This window comes from Populus trichocarpa, chromosome 3, assembly GCF_000002775.5.
Source record: "Populus trichocarpa isolate Nisqually-1 chromosome 3, P.trichocarpa_v4.1, whole genome shotgun sequence".
NCBI classification, from domain to species: Eukaryota; Viridiplantae; Streptophyta; class Magnoliopsida; order Malpighiales; family Salicaceae; genus Populus; species Populus trichocarpa.
The window spans coordinates 20,694,617-20,711,869 of record NC_037287.2 but is presented as its reverse complement, the minus strand read 5'-3'; the positions used below and the strand labels follow the sequence as shown (position 1 = coordinate 20,711,869).

The 17,253-nt window shown below is 38.4% G+C and overlaps 1 protein-coding gene and 1 pseudogene across 2 annotated transcripts; both read right to left on the bottom strand.

The window, feature by feature from the left end:
* Window positions 1-8,122: 8,122 nt before the first annotated feature.
* On the bottom strand, window positions 8,123-10,030 carry LOC7493254 (UPF0481 protein At3g47200-like; annotated as a pseudogene).
* Window positions 10,031-11,650: 1,620 nt separating this feature from the next.
* On the bottom strand, window positions 11,651-14,766 carry LOC18109121 (UPF0481 protein At3g47200). Of its 2 annotated transcripts, none has more exons than XM_052451306.1 (3): window positions 14,388-14,766; window positions 12,720-13,863; window positions 11,651-12,305 (listed from the first exon to the last, which is right to left on the bottom strand). In XM_052451306.1, exons 2-3 carry the CDS (start codon window positions 13,837-13,839, stop codon window positions 11,986-11,988), a joined length of 1,440 nt encoding a protein of 479 aa, XP_052307266.1. In that variant the 5' UTR covers window positions 13,840-13,863; window positions 14,388-14,766; the 3' UTR covers window positions 11,651-11,985. The 2 variants fall into 2 exon arrangements, with proteins under 2 accessions (XP_052307266.1, XP_052307265.1); XM_052451305.1 differs by having other exon boundaries at window positions 12,720-13,846.
* Window positions 14,767-17,253: the final 2,487 nt, after the last annotated feature.

Genomic DNA, 17,253 nt, shown 5'->3' with positions numbered 1-17,253 from the left:
GAGATCCGGTCATTTAAGATCAGGATAACAGTTTAAAATAATAATAATTGAAGATTCAACTACTGGATTGAGATTAAAAATTTAAAGGAGATTCTACGGGATGTTTTCCAATTTAAAACCATTATGTCACTTATCAGAACGTTGAATTTCCCTTAATATTCAGACTAGTTTTAGTTTCAGCGATTCCCAATATGAAGATCAATAGAACAGGCTGTGTAATCTGAGGGAGAGGAAAGCTAATTCTGGAGGAGATAACTGCACAATCTATAGCTAGACCGATGACCAAATCAATCTCTTCATGAAGGATTTAACATTGATGCAGAAATGGCGTGAAATGTTTAACGAACCTCTCTCGGTTATATCAAATATATGTTAAAAACATAAAAAGCCATAATTATTGATTTTTCCTGCCATTTTCTTTGAGAATATATATTCAGCTAGAAGGGTTAGAACATAATATATATTCTCAAACCTCGTTTCAAGTATAGCATAAAGCAAATGCATCAAAGGTGGAAGCATTTTCTACAATTATAATGGTTGACACGCTAACAATATTCTATTATAAACCTCCTTTGAAGTATAAGGTATAGCATAAAGCAAACAATCATGGTAGAGCATGACTAGATCCTTTCCCGTGTTGCACAGCAAGTCAAATCATTGTTCTTACGTGAATTTTGTTACAGTGAAATAGCCACGCCTCTTATTTTTTCTGTTAATTTATTAAAAATTTTGTTGATGTTTTGCCATCAAGAAATACAGCAGGTAAATTTAAGAAGATAACAATGACTAGATAGTAAAGTACATGTACACACAGAACAATTGAGAAAGTAGACCTAAACAACTTGAACGATAGAGCACGCAGTTTGTACCACAGTGAGCATGAGGAGAATAGCAGCAGCTATAACAGATATTATGGCCCATGGATTACGGAAATAATTTTGTTTCAATCTTGCCTTCCATTTGTGCCTCCGCTTTCTACAGTATCTATTCAGATCTTCAACAATTTCAGAAAAGTAGAAATTGTCGAGGAAGATGAGATTTTCTTTGTCAAGATTGTGGACAACACTTAAAACTGCATCATTAATATCACGCAGCCAGTTTTCTATAATTCAAAATTAATCTATTACTGATTTTTTCTTTAATTAGTATGCTGAAATATAAGTTAAATAACTTTATTTATACTAGGAAAAAGATATTAAATAAAACTAGAAAAATAATAAAAGTATTTTAAACTCAATTAAAAAAAATCTTAACTCAACTAGAAAAATATTGCAATTCCTAAATAATAACTCAAATGCTTTGTATAAAAAAAACAAGGCTTCAAATTCTCTAATCAAAATTGCAGCTCGTTTCAATAATAAGATAAGAAATTATCCTTGATAATATAAAAGTATGAGAATACCAACTTGGACGCATTTAGAAGGTGCTGAGACAGCAATTAATGATTCAACTTGGCAAATTCCTGTTGAATATTAAACTCAATCTAGATGGTCAAGGAAGGCAGCCACCAGCTGTCACCGCCCAGCCACCAACCGGCCAGCCGCCAGCCGCCAGCCACCAGCTGTTTGCCGCCAGCCGCCTTCACACTTGAAGGTTGAATTTTCTTGTTTTGAATTCGTGTATAAATAGCAAGCTAAGCTTATGTTATTCTGTGTGGAGAGACTAGAGAGAAACACTAGAGAGAAAGAGAGAGGGCGTGTATTGTTAAGCTTTTGTGTTAATTAATTGTAAGCTTGTGTTCTTGAAATAAAACAGTGTGTTTTATCCCCTCCGAGTGTTTCAAAGCCACCACCAGTGGTTTCTCCCACCAACAATTGGTATCAGAGCCCCGTTCGTCAGAAACAGAAGTGTTTTTGGGAGATAGCCGAATTTTCAAAGTTGTCAAAAACAAGTTTTGATCATTCCAACGTGTAGATCTCCTCCATACGAACTCACTGCCGCAAAAATCAGCTCAATCGGACACCGGGGTGCTCCACACGCGCCGCCTGAAGATCCGGTGACTGTAGCCCAGTCGCACCCACGCGCGCCAGAGGAAGAAGACGAGTGACGTCCACGCGCGCCATATTTGAGCCGGTAAAGCCGCGCCGCGCCGAGCCTCAAGCCAAGCCTCCAGCCGAGTCGAAGAATATTCCCGAGAATATTCCCTTTTAAGCCGAGCCGCTAAGCCGAGCCACTATTAGCCGCAGCCGAGCCGATAGAATATTCCGCAGAATATTCCCGGTTCAACCCAGCGAACCGCCCGACGCCCAGAATTGGTGTTTTGACCGGTTCACCCATTTTCTGACCTGATTGCTACAAAGTCAGACCGGTTCCCGACTATTTCGACCATTCCGGATCGATCTACAGTGTCCGTTTTGCCAAATTCAACTCCCAGAAGGAGATATAGTCATTAAAAGAGCAAAATGACTACAGAAAGTACACAAACACTCATCCCGAAGCTGACCAAAGACAACTATGATAGTTGGTGCATCAGATTGAAGGCATTCCTTGGTTCACAAGAGTGTTTGGAGATTGTACACTATGGTTATGATGAACCAGAGTCCAAAGAAGAAGAAGATGCTTTACAAGAGGCACAGAAGCAAGCCCTGAAAGTCAACAGAAAGAAGGACAACAAAGCAAAGACCATCATCTACCAAGGTCTTGATGAAGATACATTCGAGATCATAGCTTCCGCTGAAACATCACATGATATATGGGAGGCTCTCCAGCAAAAGTACAAAGGTGCTGACAGAATCAAGAAGATTCGTCTTCAATCTTTGCGAGGTGAATTTGAGTTATTACAAATGAAGTCCTCAGAATCAATTTCTGATTATCACACAAGAATTATGGTGATAGTCAATCAGATGAGGAGAAATGGAGAAGCCATCGTCGATTCTCGAATTACTGAGAAAATTTTGAGATCCCTAGATCCAAAATTTGATTTTGTTGTTGTCGCCATTGAAGAGTCCAAGGAAGTGGACAAGTTGACAGTGGATGAACTTATGAGTTCTTTGCAAGCTCATGAGCAGAAGATTGTAAAGCGAAATGGAGATAAGGCCATCGAGCATGCCTTACAAGCAAAGCTGTCTCTCAAGGACAGATATGAGCAAGGGGAGACTTCAACAAGTGGATATACCACTCAAGCAGGAAGTCAACAATCCAGAGGAGGATTCCAGAGATTCCAAGGAAGAGGTTCTTGGAATACAAGCTTTAGAGGAAGAGGTGGTAGAAACACCACCAGAGGAGGTCGAGGACAACAAGCATTCACTCCTAGAGGAAGAGGAGGCGGTTACAATAACCGTGACAAGAGGAATATCAAATGTTATAGTTGCAATCAATTTGGGCACTATAGCACTGAATGCAGAAGGAAAGCTCCGTTGGAGATACGTGAGCAAGCCAACTATGCAGAGAAGGATGACATAGAAGCTGCATTTCTTGTCCAACAAGAACTTGGCGAGAAACAGGAAAATATATGGTATCTAGATACTGGAGCCAGCAATCACATGTGTGGCTACCGAGAGTTATTTAGTGATCTAGATGAGACCAAGCAAGGTCTAGTTACTTTTGGAGATACCTCAAAGGTTCCATTCAAAGGTAAAGGCAGCATCCCAATCAAGTTGAAGAACGGCGATTCCAGCTACATCGCCAATGTTTATTATGTCCCAGCCATAAAGCAGAACCTGATCAGCTTAGGTCAACTTTTGGAGAGAGGATATACTTTTTACTCGAAGAATTGTCATCTGACAATTAGAGACAACAATTGGAGATTAATGGCCTATGTGAAAATGTCCAAGAATAGGATGTTTCCTTTGAACATCCAGTATGATGCAGCAAGGTGTTTAAGTGTCATCACCAACAGTGAAGAATGGCTTTGGCACCTGAGGCTTGGACATCTGAATTTCACGAGCTTGAAGATGCTAGCAAGCAAGAAGATGGTCAGAGGTTTGCCTCACATTGATCATCCAGATGAAGTCTGTGAGAGTTGTGTCCTCAGCAAACATCACAGATCCAGTTTTTCCAAAGAAGTCAACTGGAAAGCAAAGAGGCCACTGGAGTTAGTACACACAGATGTGTGTGGCCCAATTACGCCTATGTCGACTGGACAGAATAGGTACTTCCTCACTTTTATTGATGATTTTAGTAGAAAGACGTGGATATACTTTCTGAAGAGTAAGTCAGAAGTATTCAATTGTTTTAAAGATTTTAAAGCAATTGTGGAGAAGCAAAGTGGCTACATGATCAGAACCGTGAGATCTGATCAAGGTGGAGAATATACAGCAAATGACTTTGAAGCCTTCTGTACACAACAAGGCATCAGACATCAAACAACGCCTGCTTATACACCACAGCTGAATGGTGTAGCTGAAAGGAAGAATCGCACGATTCTTGACATGGCAAGAAGTCTGCTCAAAGCAAAGAAGTTGCCCAAGCAATACTGGGCTGAAGCTGTATCATGTGCAGTGTATCTACTGAATCGCTGCCCAACCAGAAGTTTGCAAGGAGTCACTCCAGAAGAAGCATGGAGTGGTCACAAACCAAGTGTTACTCATCTACGAGTCTTTGGTTGTGTGGCATATGCAAAGATCCCAGATGCAAGAAGGAGAAAACTCGATGATAAAAGCGAGAGATGCATCTTTGTGGGATATGGTGAAAGAAGGATGGGATACAAGCTGTATAATCCCATCACGAAGAAGATGATTATGAGTAGAGATGTTATCTTTGAAGAAGATAAATCTTGGGAATGGAATGATGATCAAGAAGCAGTCAAATGGATCAATATGGATTTGATCCTTGAAGGTGAAGAAGTACCAACAGTACTTGTCGAAGAACCGATTGTACCAGCAGCTGAACCACAAAGTCCGGTACACAGATTCCCTGTATTCAACAGGAGGAACACACCAGGAGCATCATCATCAACACCACCATCAGCATCCTCATCAGAAGAACCAAGAAGGATGAGAAATCTTGAAGAGCTGTACGATGCCACTCAAGTAATGGAAGATACAAATTTGTTTTGTTTCTTTGCAGATAGTGACCCATTAAGCTTCAATGAAGCTGTCACAGAAGAGAAATGGATTAAAGCAATGGATGAAGAAATACATGCCATTGAGAAGAATGATACCTGGAAGCTGACTTATCTACCAGAAAACAAGAAAGCAATAGGTGTCAAATGGGTTTACAAGACAAAGAAAAATGCAAAAGGAGAAGTGCAAAGATACAAAGCCAGATTAGTGGCTAAAGGCTACAAACAGAGAGAAGGCATTGACTATGGAGAAGTATTTGCTCCAGTAGCCCGACTAGAGACAATCAGACTGATGATCTCACTAGCTGCACAACATAGATGGAAGATCTATCAACTCGATGTGAAGTCAGCATTTCTGAATGGCTTCCTAGAAGAAGAGATCTATGTTGAACAACCACTTGGATACATTGAAGCTGAAAATAAAGGCAAAGTATACAAGTTGAAGAAAGCTCTCTACGGTTTGAAGCAAGCTCCGCGTGCTTGGAATACCAGAATTGACAGGTATTTTCAAGATAATGGATTTGAGAAATGTCCATATGAACACGCCATATATGTGAAGAAAGGAGCAAATGGCAGCATCTTATTTGCGTGCCTGTATGTTGATGATTTGATATTCACCGGCAACAACCCTACCATGTTTGACGACTTCAAACAAAATATGGTACATGAGTTTGAGATGACTGACATTGGTCTAATGTCACATTTTCTTGGCTTGGAAGTAACGCAGAAAGAAGAAGGGATTTTTGTATCCCAAAGCGGTTACGCCAAAGATATTCTTGAAAGGTTCAAGATGGAAAGCTGCAATCCGGTATCAACTCCAGTTGAGAATGGAGTGGAATTGAGGAAAAGTAAGGTTGGAAATGTTGATCCAGCTTACTTCAAAAGCTTAGTAGGAAGCTTAAGGTACTTGACATGTACCAGACCGGATATACTCTACGGAGTCGGACTCGTCAGCAGATACATGGAGACGCCAGACCAGTCTCACTTGAATGCAGCTAAGAGAATTCTTCGCTACATCAAAGGCACAATGAATGAAGGTATGTTTTATACCTCAAGTAAAGACTTTAATCTTGTAGGCTACTCGGATAGTGATTGGGGTAGAGATTTGGATGAAAGGAAAAGCACAACAGGGTTTGTCTTTTTCATGGGAGACACATCTTTCACATGGTCATCCAAGAAGCAATCGATTGTAACATTATCAAGCTGTGAAGCTGAGTATGTTGCTGCCAACTCAGCCGTATGCCACTCAATATGGTTAAGGAATATGCTGAAGTTTTTGGGATTTCCTCAAGAAAATCCTACGGAGATTTATATTGACAATCGATCAGCAATCGCATTGGCAAAGAACCCAGTGTATCATGAGAGGAGCAAACACATTGATACACGTCATCACTTTATCCGGGAACATGTGAAGAATGAAGAAGTCCAACTGATATCTTGCAACACAAATGATCAAGTTGCTGACATCTTCACAAAGCCATTAAAAGGAGAAGTATTTATCCGATTAAAGTTCATGCTTGGCATGACATCCCTCGATTGAGTTTAAAGGGGAGATTTGTTGAATATTAAACTCAATCTAGATGGTCAAGGAAGGCAGCCACCAGCTGTCACCGCCCAGCCACCAACCGGCCAGCCGCCAGCCGCCAGCCACCAGCTGTTTGCCGCCAGCCGCCTTCACACTTGAAGGTTGAATTTTCTTGTTTTGAATTCGTGTATAAATAGCAAGCTAAGCTTATGTTATTCTGTGTGGAGAGACTAGAGAGAAACACTAGAGAGAAAGAGAGAGGGCGTGTATTGTTAAGCTTTTGTGTTAATTAATTGTAAGCTTGTGTTCTTGAAATAAAACAGTGTGTTTTATCCCCTCCGAGTGTTTCAAAGCCACCACCAGTGGTTTCTCCCACCAACAATTCCAGCCTCAGGTGTGAAGCACAAGCATAATGCTTTACATTTTTTTTTCTTTAAAAATGAGAAACAAAGGGAAAACAATTCAGTTGAATCCCAATTGCCCCATTCTTTCCATCTTCTACATTCAAAGCAATTTCTAATCAATCACTAGACGATTATGGAGCCCTGATGACAAATTAACCCTTAAGCTGCCTATCAGTATAAGACTGGAGAAAATCAAAGATATAACACGAGATAACCCCTAAAAGATGCTTCTGTGTGTTGATATGTGAAGGACTCTAATGAAAAATGGAGCTGACAAATTCTTGTGCATGAAATTCAGATGACAGGCCTGAGTTTGCTTCAATTCAAGCAATACTTTATGGCCCTTATCTATTTGCTGGTCATACAACTGATGACTGGGACATCAAAAATGTGTCAGCTGATTCTCTGTCAGAATGGTCAACTCCAATACCTGCTGCTTACAATGATCATCTGGTTACCTTTTCACAAAAATCTAGAAACCCAACCTTCTTCTTGATCAACTCAAACCATATAATTACTGTGGGAAATTAACCATTCTCGATCTGGCAACAATTCTGCTCTTCATTCAACATCCCTGACCGTTTCCTGTCCCTTCTCCGTGATTTTACTATTTGACAAATTGATTGCAGTTTGATTCATACAATAACCATGTTGAAGAAAAAAACTAGGCATGAAAGAAACTGAGATTTATTAAAACACGGATGTTAACTTAAACATCAAGCATGTCTTGCATAGAACAATGACATGCAAACCTGCTTACGACAGACCTGAAGAAAATGACTGCAGGTGTCTTATGAGCAGAATTGTTTGAACAAGAACTAAATGGCATATAAAAATAGATTTGAATTTTAAGGTTTTTTAGTTTCAGAGAAAGTGACATTCAAAGATGACAATCCAACAGTATCAGGACTGTTGAGCTGATCAAGTTGCTTCTTACCACAACGAAGCAAATATGGAAATACTTCTGTTTTAAGGCTGCCTTCCATTTGTCTCTCCGCTTGCTGCAGTACTTGTTCAGATCTTTTAACTACACCAGAAAGTGCCAAAAGCAGAAGATAGAAATTACAAGGCAACAATAAGTGGGGGATAATGTAGCTACTTTAATGACATGAGTAAACTGAAACAGCAAAAATTGATTGCATTTTATATATGCTAATTATGTAGCAGAGAAAGCAAGATAGGGAGGAAATATTGATGAGTAATTGAAGAACATATATAGAAATTTCATGGGAAGAGATAACAGAATACACAGTTAATTTACAGAAAACAACTGAAATAGCATAATCAAACAACTTGAATGATCGAACACACTGTCTGTATGATAGTGAGTATGACTATAACAGCAGCTGCTACAACAGAGATTATAGTCCATGGATTACGGAAATATTTCTGCTTCAAGGCTGCCTTCCATTTGTGTACCCGCTTACTGTAGTACTTGTTCAGATCTTCAACTACACCAGAAAAGTAGAAATTGTTGACGTTGATAACATTTTCCTTGGAAAGATTGCGAAAAAGGCGTGAAACTGCATCATTATCATGGAGCCAATTTTCTATAATTCCTTCTTTAACAAGTATTTCCACATCCTTGGCATCGGGGACAAGCAAAGAGAGCATGGTAATATAGTTACATACATATTTATTAGCATCGTAATTGCATTGCTCAAAAGCTTGGAGATTTCTGAATAGGATTTCTGCGTGCTCGCCTATCTTTAACTGTGGGATTTCCAACGTCCCTTTATTATCATCAAATTTTATGAGGAGGGGGTTTATGCTGGACCCTAACTTGAACTTGATTCCAGCCCGATGGAGCTCTGCTACACTGGGAGTGGTTATAGTCGCAAGTTTCTTTGGCTGCATCTCCTGTGCTGGCTGCTGACAGATTCTTAGAAAGTCAACAAAATGCTCTACTTTAAGCAAATTGATTTTCTCCAAAATTTCCTCTGACACCCATGATTGCCATGCAGCAAGTAAGAACGCGTAAGTAAGCTTAATCATGGAATATTCCTCACAATGGTGCTGTAGTTTGGATAGATTGAACAAGTCCTCAACAATGAAGAATGGAAGCTGATTTTCAAGCAAGCACAAATCAATACTTATTTCATCTAGCATCCATGGTTTATTGAATATGCGGTCAATATATCTACTTTGGATAACAGGGGGAAATGCTTTCAGAAAGAACATAATGAGAAAGGAGCAATCCAACAACACCATTTCCACAAATTCCTCTTTACTTAGTTTATCGAAGGTTTCTGCATAACAACTACGCAATCTAGTCTCGCTCTCTGCAATAGCTGCAATAAAATCCCTCACCCTTACCTTGCTCAATTCAAGAAATTCCCTCAGGTACAGTCTCTTATGCTCTTCCATTTCTATTAGCTCTTCTTTTCCGTAGTGAAGTGGGCCAATGGAGATTACTCGAGGTGTGTAAGCCTTTCCATTTAACTCACGTAGTCGTTTTGGAACTCTGTAGATGGATCACTGATCTGAAAAAGAACGCAAGGTTTTCAACTTTCCTTCCACAGACTCTGCTAATTTGGCAATGTCGAGAGAAACATGATCGCCACTATCCATCTGCATTCTTGATGTTCCAGCAACGTTCATACCGTGCCTAGACAATCGCTAGTATCACAATTACCAAACAGTTAGATAAATGCTCCAAAAAAAAAAAAATTCAAGATCAAATTATAGTTTGAGAAAAAAAAAAGTGTAGGTAGGGAAACCGAAACTTATATTTGGTATCTTTAAATGATTTAATATAAAAAGATATTTTATGATTAGAGAAAAGTTTGATCAAGAAATGTACCGAGAATGGTAGACTCTCCCTATTTAATATAAGTTCCAAAATGATCCACAATTAAGATCAACAGATCAGGCTATATAACCCGAGAGAGTAAAGCTAACTCCGGAGGTAACTGCACATTCAATATCTAGACCGAAACCCAGATCAATCTCTTCATGAAGGATTTAACATTGATGCAGAAATGGCATGAAATGTTTAACGAACCTCTCTGTTCTATCAAATGGATTTGCACTTGTAGTTAAAACCATAAAAAGCCATAAAATTATTGATTTTTCCTGCCATTTTCTTTGAGGAATATTCAGCGCTAGAAGGGTTAGAACTTAGAATATAATATTCTCAAACCTCGTTTCAAGTATAGGATAAAGCAAATGCATCAAATGTGGAAGCATTCTCTACAGTGGCTTTAAGGCATTACAATTACAGTGTTTTACAAGTTAACAAAATTCTATTATAAACCTGGTTTGAAGTATAGCATAAAGCAAACAATCATGTCAATCGGGTTGGTTGTTTGGAGCCCCAATATCGCATGAAAAACCACATCTAAACTAACAAAACCAAAGCTAATCTTATTTGATTTCGGGTTTTAGGGCTATTTGGAATTGATAAAATAATTCTCGAGTATTATAAGGGTGTTGGTGAGATGTTTTTGAGTTGAAATATCTGAAAATTAAATTGAGTTTTATGTCTCTACCCTAATTTTCTAGGCACCGTTCTGGTGGCTAGAATCTAGGCTTGCAAACGACATGTTGTCTGTCCTAGTTGGCGACATATCGCTTATTTTTAAAAAAAAAAAAAAACCGATGACAAATCATTCATCCCTTTTAAAATGAGGCCTTGAAGGGCCTTCCAGTACTCTTGGCTCCTCATTGCAGTTGCCTAAGCGTGCTGACCCATATGCCCGCGAGTCTAGGCTTTGGCTCTTTTATTATTATTATTATTATTATTATTATTAAGGCTAAATATAAATTTAAGGAGAGAAAATTATCGAACCTGATAGAGTTCATGGTTCGAAACATGTTTGATAAGTTAAGCCACAATATCGAGGTTTTTTTTTTATATATATTGCTATTCTTTACTGGTTTTTTTATAATATATTTTTAAGAAATAATTTTTGTTAACTTGCTACAGTGAAAATGAAAAGATTTTATTTAATCTTATGCTCAAATGGCTATTTAAATGCAATTTGTGATGTGTTGTTTTGGAGATTCGTAATACTATTTTTCATTTTTTTGGTAATATCTTATAGCAACGTTGAGGTGTATGATTTAGAGGGTGTTTGTTATAATTTTTGTTTTTGTTTTGTTTTTAGATGTTTTTTTAAAAGTGTTTTTGGTTTAAAAATTAAAAAAAACATAAATTTAATTTTTTTTAATGTTTTTAATAATTTTAACATACTAGTGTTAAAAATTTATTTTTAAATATTTTTAAATCAGAAATTATTTTAAAAATTATTTCAATTTCAAACAAACCAAACTGGGTTAATAAACAACTAGGTTTTATTTAATAACAAGATACGAGGACACCTCCTAATTTGTATGCCACTTGCACACTAGATGCTTTTCTTTTCATAATATTTCTCACACCACCTAAACTCTCCTTTTTCTCACCCACTCACTCTAGCACACAAACACGCTCTTACACTTTGGAAATAGTGGAGAGAATTCTAAAAACAGGAGGTGCTGTAGAGAAATCTAGATTGATCTTCAACATAGGGTTCTTTCTTCCCTTCCTTTTCCCTTTCAATCCTAATTTATGTTAATGTAAACAATAATCTCAAGGTGTGTGAGTAAGGAGGTGCGTTTTCTTCCTTTATCAATAATCTAAGATGAAAGAAAACAGCCGCTAAGACCTTAAACCCCATGTTAAGCATGCGCCTGGAAGGCATAGAATAAAACAATTTCAGTTTCAAAGAGACAATCAGAACAAATTATACAGTCTTCATTGCTTGGAATTTATACTGAAACAAATATGTCATTTAGAAGAAAAGTTCAAGGAAGAAAACAGGGGATAGTCCACACAACTCCTCGAGGATGGAGAACGGGATCTGATTTTCAAGCAAACAGATATCAACCCTTACATCTACACCCATGTATGGAGGATGGAAAATGCTGTCTCTGCTTCCTCTGAAGTCTGTGTAAGTCCACTTCAGCAATAACATAATGACGAAGGCAGCATCCATTAATATCATTTTTATGAAGTATTCGCTACTAAACCCATTGGTCTCCGCATAGCAATTACGCAATCTTTTTTCGTTCTACTTGATCAATTCAATAAAAGCCTCCTCACTTACCCCTGTCCGGGCAAGGAATTCCCGCAGGTACATTCTTTTGTGGTCTTCCATGGCTTTTAGCTTCTCTTTACCGTGGTGAATTGGGCCTATGGAGACTACACGAGGTGTGTAGGCCTTTTCGTTCAACTCGCGTAATCGCTCTTGAACTTTATATATGGCACATGTGGTGGAGAAAGCGTATGGGATTTCCAGCTGTCCCTTCACAGGTGCCTCGCGTAATCTATCAATATCAAGCGAAACTTGATGATTCAGCACATGTGAGTGTGACTGAACTGAGATGATAGCTAGTATTAGAACAAAACAAGCAGACAAAAAAATTGTTACCACTGAGAAAACAAATTCAATTACGAGACTGCTGACCTCTGGAGGAGATAACTTGGAATTTCTATTGAAAACAAGGATTATGGGTATAGAGTACAGAGCAACATGAAAGAATTGAAATTGCAGAAGCTAAACTACTTGAAGTATAGAGTACAGAGCAACATGAAAGAATTGAAATTGCAGAAGCTAAACTACTTGAAGTATAGAGCAGACGGATTGTATGACAGTCAGAATGAGAAGAATAACAGCTCCTGAGACAGAGACTGCTGCCCATGGGGTATTGAAATAATTTTGCTTTAAATTTGCCTTCCATTTGTTCCATGGCCTTTCGCAGAATGCAGTCAGATCTTTAATGAGACCTTTAAAGAGAAAAGAACCTGACCACACACTATTTTGTTTGTTGAGATTGTAAAAGAGTTGTACCACTTCCTCATTAGACGGTAGCCAGTTTTCTATAATACGATTTTCAACAAGCATTTCCACATCCTTACTGGCACTGACAAAGAGACCCATCAAGAAGATATAGTCACCAACATAACCATGTTTCAGGCCATGGCACTGCTCAAAGGCTTGCATATTCCTGATTATGATTTCTGTTCTGTCATCTAACTGTAATCGTGGGAACTCTAGTCTCCCTTTATTTCTATCGAATTTTATGTCAAGAAGATGTTTGCTTGAACTCAGCACAAACTTGACCCCCGCTTGGTGGAGCTCCTTTACACTGGGTGCGGTTAGAACCTCAAGTTCCTCATACTGTTGCTGTTCAGTTGGCCGATGATAAATTGTAAGAAAGTCAACCAAATGTTTCACTTCGGAGAAATCTACTCTCCCCAAATATTCCCCTACTGCCCATGAACCCCATTCATATGAAAAGAACCAATGAGTAAGCCCAATCAGTGTAGCTTTTGGAGAATTGCCGAATATAGGGGATAGTCCACACAACTCCTCGAGGATGAAGAACGGGAGCTGATTTTCAAGCAAACAGATATCAACCCTTACATCTACACTCTTGTATGGAGGATAGAAAATGCTGTCTCTGCTTCCTCTGAAGTCTGTGTAAGTCCACTTCAGCAAAAACATAATGACGAAGGCAGCATCCATTAATATCATTTTTATGAAGTATTCGCTACTAAACCCATTTGTCTCCGCATAGCAATTACGCAATCTTGTTTCCTTCGCCTTGATCAATTCAATAAAACCCTTCACACTTACCTTGGTCCGGGCAATGAATTCTTTCAGGTACATTCTTTTGTGGTCTTCCATGGCTTTTAGCGTGTCATTACAATGGTGAATTGGGCCTATGGAGACTAATCGAGGTGTGTAGGCCTTTTCGTTCAGCTCGCGTAATCGCTCAGGAACTTTATATATACAGCATGTGTCGGAGAAAGGATTTGAGATTTCCAGCTCTTCCGTCACGGATTGGGCTAATCTATCAATATCAAGCGAAACTTGATGACTCAGCTCATGATTAGTACTTGATGGTCGACCAGATTCCATCCTGTGACTGAATTGAGATGGTAGCTAGTATTAGAACAAAAAAGCAGATCAAAAAAATTGTTACCACAGAGAAAACAAATTCAATTACGAAACCCAAAAAAGAGATGAAACTTCCAGCCTTAAGTTTGCCTTCACTAGCAACAATTTAACCTGTAATATATATATATATATATATATATATATATATATATATATATATATATATGGACCACATGAGTGATACAAATTAAGTGATGTATTAAATTTCTTTAATTAAGATTATTAACGACGTGCCTTGTTCCACATAATTTGTATTAAATGATATAAATTAATTATTAAAATAATTAATTAATTTATATTGTGTCATATGAAATTTGCTTAATAAGTTGTATATTTGTGTTTAGAAAAAATTGATATTTTATCATTAAAAAAAATATGATAATGAAATGTGCAAATAATTTTGATAATTTCTCTTAAGAGGATTATTTTTCATGTAGTATTATTTTGAATTAAAAAAAACATGATGCCTGTCATAAAAAGCCAAATGGACAGAAACTTAAACTACTTACAAGCTCTCAACAACCGCAGTTTTAGAAGTTTAGCTCGTGTCCAAAGAGATGTTTTCCTGGCTGCCTTCGTGGCCAGTTGTTCCTTAGGGCTTTCCCTCCGGTGGATTTTCTTGCTGTTTACTTTGTGCCCTTGAAATAAATGAATTGGGAAATTGGGGTTTCGGGTTTCTGTTTGTTTCTCGAGAAAACGAGGGAAAGCTAGAGATTTGAAAGTTTTTGGTGGGTAGGGATAGGAGGTTCCGGCGATTTTTGTAGGGGCAAGGGGAGAGGTGAAGGAGGAAGGAAGGAGACAGTGAAATGGGATTTGAGCCGTAGATCGGTAAGCTAATGGAAAACTATAAATGTAATCCGAAGAGGGGAAAGGTGAAAGTAATATTAACTCCTTTTTGTTAGACTGTCTTAATAATTTTAATAAGTGTCCTAGTTATTAGGACAGTGTTGTTAGCATTTGATATTCTGTTTTAGTTTTACTTATTCTTAAGCAAGGATCCACATCTTCAGGGTGTTGAAGACGTGAACTTATTTTTAGCTGTTTCTGTTGTTTCTTGTTCTGGCTATTTAAGCCTTAGTCTCATTTGATCAATTTATTGTATTATTCTAAGCATCCTGTGTGAAAGAATAATATACATCAGTTTTTTATCATTTGGTATCAGAGCCTAAAAAAAGGGACCTGATTGTGTGGGGGTGTGAGCAAGTATAGAGTGTGTGACAGTGAGATCAAACACGAGTGTGAGTGAAAGTGTGTGAGAGTGTGTGTGACAGTAAGAGCAAACACGAATGTGAGTGAAAGTGTGTGAGAGTGAAAATCAACACAGAGTGTGTGAGGGTGAGAGTGAAAATCACACCGTGAGAGTGCAATCAACACAGAAAATCGGGATGTCAACCACAGACAAATTCGTGCAGCCTTCCATTCCGAGATTTGATGGCCATTACGATTTCTGGGCAATGACAATGGAGAATTTCCTTAGGAGCAAGGAGATGTGGAATCTTGTGGACGAAGGGATTCCAACACTAGCTGTTGGAAATGCAGCAGCAAGTGAGGCACAGAGGAAGAGTGTAGAGGAGATCAAACTCAAAGACTTGAAAGTTAAAAATTTCTTGTTTCAAGCAATTGACAGGGAGATTTTGGAGACAATTCTCGACAAGAGAACATCAAAAGCTATTTGGGACTCAATGAAGCAGAAATATCAAGGGTCCACAAAGGTTAGAAGAGCACAACTTCAAGCTTTGAGGAAGGAATTCGAGTTACTAGCCATGAAAGAAGGAGAGAAAATTGACAGCCTCTTGGGTCGAACTCTAGCCTTGGTTAACAAAATGAAAACAAATGGTGAGGCGATGGAACAAAGCACAGTGGTGGGTAAGATACTTAGATCATTGACTCCAAAATTTAACTATGTTGTTTGTTCAATAGAGGAGTCAAATGATCTAAGTGTCCTGAGTATTGATGAATTACATTGAAGCCTGCTTGTCCATGAACAAAGGATGCAAGGACAACAAATAGAGGAACAGGTGTTGAAAGTCACATATGATGAGAGATCAACCAGAGGAAGAGGCAGAAACATGTATAGAGGAGGACGAGGTAGAGGACGAGGCAGACAAACATCCAACAAGGCTCTGGTTGAATGTTTCAAATGCCATAAATTGGGACACTTTCAATATGAGTGTCCTGATTGGGAAAAAAGGGCTAATTACGCTGAGTTGGATGAAGAAGAAGAACTCCTTTTGATGTCTTACGTTGAACTTCACAATTCGAAGAGAGAGGTCGTATGGTTTCTTGATTCTGGTTGCTCTAACCATATGACAGGAAACAAACAATGGTTTGTGGAACTAGATGAAGAATTCAGTCACTCGGTGAAACTTGGAAACAACCTCAGAATGCCAGTGGAAGGGAAGGGCAACATCAGACTTGAAATAGAAGGTATAACTCAAGTAATATCAGAAGTTTACTATGTTCCTGAATTAAAAAATAATCTGTTGAGCATTGGCCAGTTGCAAGAGAAAAATTTGGCTATTTTGATGCAAAATGGAGAGTGTAGAGTTTATCATCCTAGAAGGGGTTTAATTATGCATACACAGATGACATCAAATAGGATGTTCGTAGTATTGGCAAATATTGTGCTGCATGCATCATCTACCTGTTTAAATGTGAGCAGCAATCATCTCGGTGATTTATGGCATAAAAGATATGGCCACCTAAGCTTCACAAGTCTGAATTTACTGCAACAAAAGGAACTTGTCCAAGGACTTCCAAAGTTTCAAGTGCCAACCTCTATATGTACAAGCTGCATGAAAGGAAAACAACACCAAGAAATTATTCCAAAGAAAAGCAATTAGAGAGCAACACAGCAGCTGCAGCTCATACACTCAGACCTTTGCGGACCTATCACTCCGGAATCACATGGCAACAAAAGGTATGTGTTGACCTTCATTGATGACATGAGTAGAAAACTTTGGGTGTATTTCCTGCATGAGAAAAGTGAAACTTTCATGACATTCAAAAGTTTTAAAAATGCTGTGGAAAAAGAATCTGGTCTATCTATTGCTGGGTTAAGAACAGATAGAGGAGGGGAGTTCACCTCCAAAGAATTCACAGAATTTTGCAGAATTGAAGGCATTAAAAGACAATTGACAACAGCTTACACTCCTCAACAAAACGAAGTTGCGGAGCGCAAAAATCGTACTATTCTAAACATGGTACGATGTCTGCTAGAAGAGAAACAGATGCCTGCTCGTTTTTGGCCAGATGCTGTGAAATGGACATGTCATATCCTCAACCGAAGTCCAACCTCTGCTGTAAAGAATAAAACACCAGAAGAATGCTGGAGTGGAGTCAAGCCTAATGTTGATTATTTCCGAGTGTTCGGAT

Coding starts and splice junctions, on each gene's coding strand:
- LOC18109121 (XM_052451306.1), bottom strand. CDS start 13,839: ATGGAATCTGGTCGACCATCAAGTACTAATCATGAGCTGAGTCATCAA. Junction 12,306..12,719: donor ACAAAATAGTGTGTGGTCAG/GTTCTTTTCTCT, acceptor TTCTAATACTAG/CTATCATCTCAGTTCAGTCA.